At 55.9% G+C, this 10,901-nt stretch overlaps 1 protein-coding gene across 1 annotated transcript; it reads right to left on the reverse strand.

Moving 5' to 3' along the window:
* Positions 1 to 941: 941 nt before the first annotated feature.
* On the reverse strand, positions 942 to 9,454 carry CCND1 (cyclin D1). The gene is made up of 5 exons (XM_006860824.1): positions 9,108 to 9,454; positions 7,391 to 7,606; positions 6,693 to 6,852; positions 2,471 to 2,619; positions 942 to 1,109 (listed from the first exon to the last, which is right to left on the reverse strand). The coding sequence occupies exons 1-5, from the start codon at positions 9,303 to 9,305 to the stop codon at positions 942 to 944; spliced, it is 891 nt and encodes a 296-aa protein (XP_006860886.1). The 5' UTR covers positions 9,306 to 9,454.
* Positions 9,455 to 10,901: the final 1,447 nt, after the last annotated feature.

Consider the following 10,901-nt stretch of genomic DNA (forward strand, 5'->3'; position numbering starts at 1 on the left):
CCTGGCTGTGAACAGTTACAGGTGCGTTGAGTGAGAAAAACAAACAAACAAACAAAAAATAAACCAAAACAAAATGAAAAAGAAACCCAGCGTTTCATCAACAGGTTAACTACAAAAATACGAAGATTATAAAAATAGAATATATTATGTCACTATTTTGTTTTCTCTTAGCGTATCGGAGGACGCTAACCAAAGGGGCTCCAGCAATCGCGGATAAAGTTGAGGATGTTACATGCCTACCTAAGAAATCAAATAAACACGTACAAATGACTTTTAAAGTGACTACATGCAAAAGCAAGCGATATATAGAAAGGCCTAAAACCACGTTAAAACCGTGCTGCTCTTGAGGATAAGCACAAGAATATGTTTCTACCTAAAATCCTTTTCTTCTACTTTAAAAATCGTTTATTGGCATTTTCGTAACTTTTTTTTTTTTTAAAAAAAGGTTTTTATACTTTTTTTTTCCTTTTCTCTCTTTAAAATACATTAAAAGAAAAAACAAAAAATCAACCCTAAGTCCTCCCTGGAAACACTTCCTTTGTGTTATCCATGCCTATTCTTATAACACAAACCCATTAATATAAAAACTAGTGATTATTGGGATATAAAATCTAGCGTCTTAGCACCCCCTCCCCTATTCAGGGGTATGCAAATAACTTTTTGTTTTTTAAAGACAGTTTGGGGGTAACTTTTTTTTTTTTCTTTTGCTGATGTCATAGATGGTAGAGAGAAAGAACAAAAAAAAATAAAAAACGTAAAAACAAACGAACAAAAATCAGAAAGGAGAATGAAGCTTTCCTTCTGGCGGCGGAATGATCCCGAGAAGTGTGATGCTGTTGGGGACCACCAGGTTACTCCTCCTCTGGAGAGGGGACACCTCTTGGTGGGGTGCTGGCTGCGGTGGCGGTGGATGGCGCCCGCCTGCCCGCGGCCCGCTGCCCTCAAATGTTCACATCCCGCACGTCGGTGGGGGTGCACGCCAAGCCCACTTCCTCCTCCTCCTCTTCCTCCTCTTCAGCAGCCTTGGGGTCCAGGTTCTGCTGCTGGGCTTGGCGCAGACTGGACTCCAGCAAGGCTTCTATCTGCTCCTGGCAGGCCCGGAGACAGTCCTGCGAGACACCGGGCAAGAAAACGGGGCTCAGTGAGGTCCAAGCTGGTCTCCTCTCCCCTCCCCAGGCTAAGAGAAGTGGGGTTCTAGGGACCCTGGAGGTAGTGCCCAGCTCCCATGCAGGCAGGGAGGGCACAAAAGGCCCTATTTACAGATGAGAAAACCGAGGTCCTGGGTGCTGCTCCAGGCCACGGCACCCTTTGGCCCACCTCTAGGCCTCAAGCATGCAACGTCAAGGGCTCCTGGAAGGCTGAGCTGCCATGGAGGTCCAGCTGCCCTCTGGTCCCCGCTTCCTCTTCCTAGTTGCCCAACACTGTGAGATCGCTGGTTTCCACATCCTCCCCTGGGGTCTTTTGGCTCCCCCTCCACCCAGGCCCTCCGCAGTAGAGGGTGCCGTTCCCCACACTGCCTGCAGGTGGCGCCTGTGGAGTTGCAGGAATCGTTTGCTCCTGGCCTTGTGTGCAAGTGCGCCTGGGATTCAAAGCCCACATAGTATTGCACTCTGGCCCAGGGGTTCTCCTGGAGGCTTTTAAAGCCCCGTGTTGTTAGAAAGCTGCAGGAAGTAGGGAGCCTGCTCTGCCTGTACCCCACATCCCCAGATGAGCCGCAGGGCAGTCAGTGTGGGAGGGTGGGGACCACCATCCAGAAAGGGAGCGCATTGACCAGGTTCTCATTTTTCCGCCAGAAGTGCCAATGGGGCGCGCACACGCCTTGGAAACCCTATGCAGGGTGGCTATGGGTAAGAACCCACTGACAGTACTTAACAACAGGAAGAGAAAGGGCTGGGGAATAAAGAGTGACCTGTGGAGGAAGAAAGAGCAGGCTGACTCCGGGGTCTGCAGGGCAGCCTCTCAAAGGGGGGCGGGAAAACAAGGTCTCTGGTGGAGTCATTGCCCAGCGCTCCACGCCTCACGGGGGCGCGGTGACGGCAGTCTTTATTGGCCACACACATTATTACCCAGATAAAGCTCACTGGAGGCTGGACCTCACTGACTCAGGATAGGGATGGGACTGCCTTGTGGCCCAGCTTCCCCAAAGGGTCACTCTCGTGAAGGGCTACATGAGACTACCTGAGGGGCCCTTCCTGGAAAGTTCTGGAAGGTACTGGGCTTTGCAAAGGAGCCCCTTTCAGAGATCGGAGGTATCAGCCCTGTGGGGCCAACACAATCATTTAGGCACAGGGAGGCCTTGGCTGTGGTCCATGGGTCCAAGAGGACCTGCCAACATGTCTCCTGTGTCCTCACCGAGTCTCCTCTGCCCCTGAACATGGCCAGCACCTGCCCTGTGCCCAGTGTTGACCCACTGCACCATCAGACCCCGGGTGCCCACATCCGTGTGCCTAGTGCAGCTGCCACTACTCACCGGGTCACACTTGATGACTTTGGAGAGGAACCGTGTGAGGCGATGGTAGGACAGGAGGCTGTTGGTGCTGCCCAGGTGGAGGCCCTCGACCGCAGCTACCACGCTCCCCGCGGCCACCATGGAGGGCGGGTTGGAAATGAACTTCACATCTGTGGGACACAGGGAGAGAGATGCAGGACCCATGAAGAGGGTGCAGTGACTTCTTAGGGTCTCCAGGCACCCTACGCAAAGGGCCTGGCTGGGAGTGCACCCCGAATGTTCAGAGTGGTCACCCACACGCAGACGTCAAAGTGCTGCGGCCACACGCAGACCTGCCTGCTAAAAACACAGCTGATGGGCACAGGGGCCGCCAGGCCAGATGCCCTTCTGCCCCCAGCCTTGGGAGCCCCGGTGGTTGAGTGTATCACCTGAAACACTAAAGGAACATGAGCCCACAAGATGTCGCCTCTCAAATTCTTCACCAAACTACAAAACTAGCACCCTTTGAGTGGACCGGGGTCCTTGAGTGGGGAGAACTATGCTCCATGGGGTTTTCAATGGTGGGTTTCTTGGAAGTAGATAGTCGAACCTTTCTTTGGAAGCACTTCTGGGTGGCTGGGAACAGTTAACCTTTTGATGTGTCCTCGAGCACAGCTCTGACCCTAACTTAAGTAGCAGTACAAACCCCACCTCCACCCTGAGGATAGAGCTCAACCCTTCCCTCCAGGGGAAGGGGGCCCCCCCAGTCTACGCTAGCCCCTCTGCTTAGGGAGCCGTGACCAAAGGTTTTCCAGCATGTAAGTATTTCATTTATCCTGAGGAAGGGTTGGTGGTGGGTTTGAACCGCCGACTTCATGGTTAGTAGTCTAATGCCTAACCCACTGCACCACCAGGCTCCTTGGGGGTAGCAGGGTGATTCTAGCGATCACTGTGTTCCCCCAGTTAGGGACATGGGACAATCTACATCTGGTGACTGTGTACCATGAGAAAAGACCGACTAGGGTCACAGCCAGACAGGGGGCCCCACTTGTCCCTCCTGGGACTGGTGGCCTGGTGCTGGCTGTATGGGTCCTGCCCCCCACCCCCCATGCCTCCTGACCCAGGTCTGCTCCAGCTCCACGCAACTGGCTGACATCACATGCCCCTCTCCCAGCCCCCTCAGGGTCTTGGGAAACATGGGGCACACATCCCACTTGGCCCAGTTCCAGATGGGCCTCATCTTCTCTCAGGACACTGCGGCCAGTCAGGTAGCTGGTCCAGAGACCCTCAAAGGGCCCTGGCCCTCAGAAATGCCACACATACACTCAGGAATACCAGTAGAGAAAAACAGCTGACCCCGCACTGCATGGGGACTACAGGGTGGAGCCACTCAGCCTGTCCCCCCCACGTCACACCAGACAAACTCGGGTGCTGCCTGACCCCACGTGGACCTGGTCACCAAACATACCTAGTGGCATCTTTGCTGGCCCCCTCGCCTCATCTTGTACTACTACCATGAATGGAGCCAGGCTGGTTGGCCGGCACAAATTGGGAAAGCGGCAGGACCAGTGTGCTCCCGGCACACCAGGACTGTATCCCAGAGTGGGGGGTGCTGATGAGGTAGCCGGGCAGAGGATAAAGCTGGCTTCTGGGTGCTGTATCAACTGAAAAAAGGACCCCCTAACTGTGGCACTGTGGATTAATGCACCAGACTGCAAAGCCATTTGAACCGCAAGGTCAGTGGTTCAAACTCACCAGCTGCTCCTCGGAAACCCTAAACAGGGTTTGCTATGGGTTGGAACTGACTCCACGGCACTTAACTAGGCAACTGAGCTGTGGCTCTGTAGGATAAGCACTTGACCGCAAGGTCAGTTTGAGCCACCCTTGGAGGGTCAAACCCACCATTCGCTCCTTGGAAACCCTATCTATACAGGGTTGTTATGAGTCGAAACCAACTCGATGGCATGTAATGAGGCGACTTAGCTAAAACACAAGGGCACTGGTTCAAGTCACCAGTTACTCTGTGGCAGGATGGGGATTTCTGCTCCTGTAAAGATTTGTAGCCTCTGAAACACAACCCTACCCAGGGTCACTGTGACTGCATGGTTGTTTCTTTAACTGGGTGAGTCAGTCCCTGGTGTTTTCCAAGGTCCCCCGCTGTAGTAGAGGGGATGGGGTGAGAGAGGCCTCATGTTTAGGTAAGCAGGCACGATATTCCAACACTCATCCCTAATTCATGGTCTTAGGAGCCCTGGTGTGGCAGTGGGTAATGTTTGAGCCCATTAGCCATTCAGAGGGGGGAAATGTGGCAGGCCAATATTTCAGGATTTATACCTGCACAGTGGAGGGACACGGCCCTGCTGTCTGGTAACACTAAGCCGGTGGTAACTTCCAACACGGCTGGCAATCCATCTTCCTACCTTACGGTACACACAGACAGGTCTGTCTGACCGTGTTGTCTGTCTAATCTATCTACTCACCTATCTACCAGTTATCAGAGTGGATTCGGACCCCTGGTGACCTCCCCTGGAGCAGTGAGCTGTGTCCGGTTTTTTGAAAGCAGACCATCAGGCCTTCCCTTCGAGGTCCCGTCTTGGGTCAGCTTTGGCAAGAATTATATGCACACATACATAGTGCAGCCGGTTAAGCGCTCTGACATTAGCCAAAAGGTTGGCAGTTCGAATCCACCCACAGGCCCCTCGGAAGTAAGGCCTGGAGGTCTGCTTGCGGAAGGCCACTGCCACACAACCCTGTGGAGCACGGCGTGACTCTGACACCCAGGGGGTCGCCAGGAGTTAGAACTAACTTGGTGTCAATGGCAGTAGTATGTGTGCTGTGTATCTACTTACTCACCTATCTACCAGTTACCAGAGTGGATTCGGACTCTTGGTGATCTCACCTGGAGCAGTGAGCTGTGTTGGGTCTTTTGAAAGCTGACCATCAGGTACACATAGTGTGTGTACCCACAAACCCAGCACAGAGCAGACCCCCTAAACAGAACCCTGACTCCGAGGAGGGAAGGCTGCGCATCTTCTCAGGGGCTCCCTTCTGCCCCTCTTCCCCTTGCAGTTTGTGCCTCCACAATCATTCAGGGTGTGAGATAGGCCAGAGCCAACCCCCAACTCCATTGTGGGTGCATCCAAGCGTCTGGAGCGGAGCTACATCCCAGCCTAAGGACTCTGATTATCAGCATGAAAGCTCTGTTAGCAGACCCCCATCCACCCTGCTGACTTCCCAGAGCCCAGGGAAGGTGCTCAGAGCTGAACCACCACATTCTCCTGGATGTATCACTGGGAAACTTTGCCCTATCTCTAAAACCACTCAGAGTTCCATAAAAGGGCGCAGAAGGCCTCTCTCCTTGCAGGCGCCCCAGCCAGCCAGAGCCTTCTGCCCAAAGTGGCCACAGAGATGTGTGGGAGTCTTCCCCAACCCCATGGGGCTGAGGGTAGGAAGGCGGGAGGGGCTGCCCTAAGGTTCACCTCCACCTCCCGCCCAAGATGTCTGTACTTGGTGTGTTCCTCTGTACCACCCCCTCAGCCCCGGGCAGAGCCTCTAAACACCCTGAGGAGACTGCAGACGGTCCCAGCTCTGGTCCAAGTGAAATGTTCTGGGGAGCCTCTCCCACCAGGGCTGAGCCAGGCAGCAGAATGAAGCCTCCATGTCAGCCCTGGGAGCTTTGTCCCTTTGGAGAGGATAGGAGAAGACTTTCAAGCACCCTCTTCTTTGGTGCCCTCTGATCTTACAAGTGAGTTCCTCTCAACTGTGAATGCTGCGCCCCACTGGGGAGGCACTTGGGTCCCAGTCCACTATGAGAGGCGGCCATGGGCTGGGCTGTGGAGCGGGCAGGAGGCCGGATCTCAGGGGCCAATGAAAGCCCCTCCCAGGCCCAGCAGAGCTGAGCGGCCGCCCCCACATGTGGGGCCCAGCTTGGGAGAGGCTGGGAGTCCCCTTCATCCCCCAGGCCCCTTGAGGACGAGGGAAGGGCTGGAAGTGGGGGTTTGGCAGGGGCAAAGAGGCTAGCCTGCTGCCTAAGTAAACCCTTTCCAGATCGAGTGACCGCAGCTGCATCCCAAAGCTCAGACATTGCATGGTGGGCGTGACCAAGGGGACACCCCCTTTTCACTTTCCTGGTGCTCCAAAAGGGGAGACGGAGCAGGAGCAGAGAGAGAGCAGTGTGTGTGTGTGGTCTGTACTACGATGGGGAAACTAAGGCCAAGAGGGAGAGGCGGGGTGAGGAAGGAGAGGGGCTGCCCCTGAGCCTTACCTGTGGCACAGAGAGCCACGAACGTCTGAGCGTGTTTGCGGATGATCTGCTTGTTCTCAGGGGCCACCGGCATCTTGGACAGGAAGTGCTGGATGAAATCGTGGGGGGTCATGGCGGCCAAGTTCCACTTGAGTTTGTTCACCAGAATTAGCTCCATTTGCTGTGGAGAGGGAGCAAGGCCGGCAGAGAAAGAGGAGCTCAGCGTTGGCACAGGGGGGCCTGGGATGGGGGCCAGGAGCCGGGTGGAGGAAGGACCCGGCCTGTGGATAGGTCCAGGAATTGGGGTGAGGAACAGACAACCCGGATCAAAACAGAGAAGGTGTCACGTGAAAAGGCCCCAGCGCTCATTATCATTAAAGCCAACTGTTAGCAAGTGGAGACAAAAAGACCTCCCACCAACTGGAACCAAAGGCCTTATTAATTAGCGCGGCGGCCTGTGTGCGTCGCTACCGCTAGAGGGCGCGCGCCGCCTACTTTTCGCTTGCGCTCCCGGGCGCAAACGTGGTCGCATGTGCGATGTGGGGCGGCGGGCGTGGAGGTGGGGGGCGGACGGGAAAACTGCTGCCTCCTGTTCCCAGGGGTAGCCCCTAACCCCCAAGCAGTGTGGCCGCCCTTTCTTGGGGTCGACGATCTGTAAGTGGCTAGCAACGCCTCTCTGCCACCCCCACCCCCGGGGTCGTGGGGGGTCTCCCGGTTACCAGCAGCTCCTCGGGCTGGATGGAGTTGTCGGTGTAGATGCACAGTTTCTCGGCCGTCAGGGGGATGGTCTCCTTCATCTTAGAAGCCACGAACATACAAGTGGCCCCTAGCAGTTGCAGACGACTCTTCTTCACCGGCTCCAAAGACAGGAAGCGGTCCAGGTAGTTCACGGCCAGCGGGAAGACCTCCTCCTCACATTTTTGCTCCTCGCAGACCTGTAGGAGCGCGGGGGCCGTGACCACCGCAGCCGGGCGCGTGGAGGGATACTCCCGCCCGGCGTCCCCGTGCGCCCACCCCGCGCGCGCCCGGGAGGCACCCGGCGGGGGGTGGCAGGAGCCTCCGATGACGCGTCCCCGCCCCCGCGCACCCACCCAGCCCCGAAACTGAAAGGGAAAGTCCCGCGTGGCTGGCACAGTGGGGGCGGGAGCAGGCACCGCGGGCGGCGTGGGCGGCAGCGCGGTACCGGGACCCGGGCCCACCTGGGGGGCTCCAGGGGTCCTCTCCTGGCCGGCAGCCCATACCAAAAGGGCCGAGGGGCGGGCCACGGGGCTGGGCGCCGCGTCCGCGAGACACAAAGGTGGCGTCCCAGGCCGCCGCGGCGCATTTCCCCAGACGTCATCTTTTCAAAAAATATTTAAAAATATTAAAAAAATAAGTGGGTGCATAAAAAATCTCTGAAAATGACCCTCGAGCGGCCCTTTACCTGGGACGAGGCTCGGGAGCTCGGTGCGGGCTCCAGGGAGCGCCCCAGGGACTCAAATTCGGGGGCACCCCTTCCCCCTGGGCGCGAGCGCGGATTCTCTCTCGCAAGGGCACTACGCCGCACTTTCAAAAATTATTTAAAAATACTCCCGGATCCCCCAGACGCCCACCGTGGGGCTGAAAATGTGCTTTGGGCACTCGACTGGCTCTGGGCAGGTCCCCCAAGCCAAACCCCTTGTAGACTAGAGTCAATTCCTAGAGACTTGGGGGCCACGCGACCTTGCAGCACGGCATGTTCTCCGGATCAGCCTGGTCATGCCCGGCGCCCCCGGGGCTCGTTACTTGAACAAAGGGTCCCCCCTCTCCGCGCAGGGTCCCCCCAGAACTGCCCACACCCGGTCCCCGCGCCCCTCCCGCTGGCTCCTGGCGACCGCGCAGCCCCTCGCCGCGGCCCCAGCGCCTGGCCGGCTGCTCCCCGCCCCCACCCTCTCCCAATTATTAATAAACACTTTTGCTTTGCAATAAAAGAACAAAGATGGCGCATAATACTGGCACGGGTGGCCCTTGCATACGTGTCCAAGGATATTAACTTAAAAAATCAAATCGATACCCCCTCCCACCGGGGCCGGCGCCCGGGGCTACGTCGGCCTGGAGACGAGGCGCGGACGCAGGCAGGGGGCTGCGCGGTGGCGGCCAGACAGGGACACCAAAGGCACCCAGCCTGCCGACCCGCACCTTTGAGCACATTCGGGTGCTCCGGGCACTCGCTTCCCCGAAGGCACCCCTTCCGGAGCCCTACATTCCAAGGAAAAAGGTTAATTTGAACGTCCCCACCCCCATCCCCATTTCTTCCTGGTTAAGCTAAATACCCACAAAATCTGTTTCTTTAGAAAAGAGGAATTCCTTGAAACTCCGTCGGCGATCTGGAAAGTTGGGGTGTGGGGGCGAGTTGGGGGGAGAAGCAGTTTGGATTTAGGCAACTCGTCGCAGAAAAGTCCCTACAGCGCCACGCACCTCCAACATCCAGGTGGCCACGATCTTGCGCATCGACGGCAGGATCTCCTTTTGCACGCACTTGAAGTAGGAGACGGAGGGCGCGCAGGTCTCCTCGGCTTTGAGCATGGCCTGAAGCACCCGGTCGTTGAGGAGGTTGGCATCGGGGTACGCGCGGCGGATGGTCTCCACCTCACAGCACATTAGCTGTTGCTCCATGAGGCTGGGCTGGGCTGGCTGCTGGGCTCCGGCTCCCGCTTGGTCCGCGCGCTCGGCGTTGCTCCTCCCGCTGCCCCGCGCTCCCTCGCCCTGGTCTGCCCCTAGCCGGAGCGCGCGGCCGCTGCTGCTCGCTGCTACTGCGTCGACAGCCCTCTGGAGGCTCCAGGACTTTGCAACTTCCAACAAAACTCCCCTATAGTCCTTGTGACGTTACTGTTGTTAAGCAGAGATCAAAGCTGGGCAGAGAATGGGAGGGGGGGCTGGGGGCGGGGCGGGCGTAGGGGGAGGGGGCGCGGGCCAAGTGCCGGGGAGAAGCGAGGGGCAGAGCCTGCCCCGCGGGAGAGCCCCCCTTAAGACGGGTTTTCATAGAAATGCAAATCGCCCCTCTTCTGCTTTTCTCCCCTCAGGGAAGAGGGGTTCAGGGGGACTCATTCGCTCTAAGTGTGTCCCTTGAGATTTGGGAAGGGGGCTTTGCGGGGGGGGGGCAACAAGGAGGGCGGGCAAGGCCACACGCAGCCGAAGGAGACCGCAGGGAAGTGGGGAGACTCCGGGGGCTCGGTGACACCCTATATCCGAATCGGAAAAATGGGCACATTTCCGAGGACGCCACGAGAGCACCCACGGGCGGAGGGAGAGTAATGAAATCACGGCTCGGCCTTTTCTTTCATTTTCAGAACACGTGTAAATTTCAGGAACTGTTTAACTCACGGGACACGGGGCAGGATCCTGGTGGTGCCTTCCTTCCGAGCATTGGGGGTCGCTGAAAATGCCCTAAACGTTAAATAAAGGTGCTTGCTTCAGCTTAGCACACGCTTCCTCAAAAAATAAAATAAGTTCCCGAAAATTCCAGCAGCATCCCAAGATGGTGACCAACATTTCCCTCATCTTGTCCTGTTCGTCTGGGGTGCCCGGGGGCTGCCCCCTCTTTTGGCAAGTCCACCCTTGTGGGGGTCGCCAAAAGTTCCCTCCCCCCAGTCCCGACATTTCAACAGTGGGAAAAATCTCTCGGAATGGAAGGCTGCGAAACTGGGGTCTCTGTCTAGGCTCATTTTCTAAATTAAGAAAGAAATAAAATAGCTGGAAATATTAGTCGCTTTTCGGCCTGGGACGAGAACACCGGAACATTTCTAATTGGTTTTGGTGGAGGTGTGGAAGTCTCTTCCACTTGAGAATTTGCCGTGGGGCTGGCAAAAATTCGAACAATGGAAAAGGTAGAGAAATATGGGAATATGGGGCTGATGGTTTTAATCAAAATCTATATAGGATCTTGGTGATAGGATCGGGTCCCCGATATTAATTCAAACATAAGAGAGACTCAAATGAAAAAAATATATAATAATAGTGTTTTTATTTTTTATGGCGTAGTCTATTTGGTGCTTTTTAAAAACTAAAGGCTATCTTATCCAATCTTAACATTTTTAGTTTTTACACTACCTGTCCCAAATCTAGAAAATTATTCATCTGCGTTCTTTCTGAATACAGTTCAGTGTCCCCAAACCACCGAACCCCTTAACAATCAAAGGGGAGTAAGAAAACAGAATTGTCAGAAAGTCTTCTTTGCAAGGGCCCCCGCCTCAAGTGAAGGCGCCCCCTGGC

Source organism: Chrysochloris asiatica, unplaced genomic scaffold (assembly GCF_000296735.1).
Source record: "Chrysochloris asiatica unplaced genomic scaffold, ChrAsi1.0 scaffold00040, whole genome shotgun sequence".
NCBI lineage: Eukaryota > Metazoa > Chordata > Mammalia > Afrosoricida > Chrysochloridae > Chrysochloris > Chrysochloris asiatica.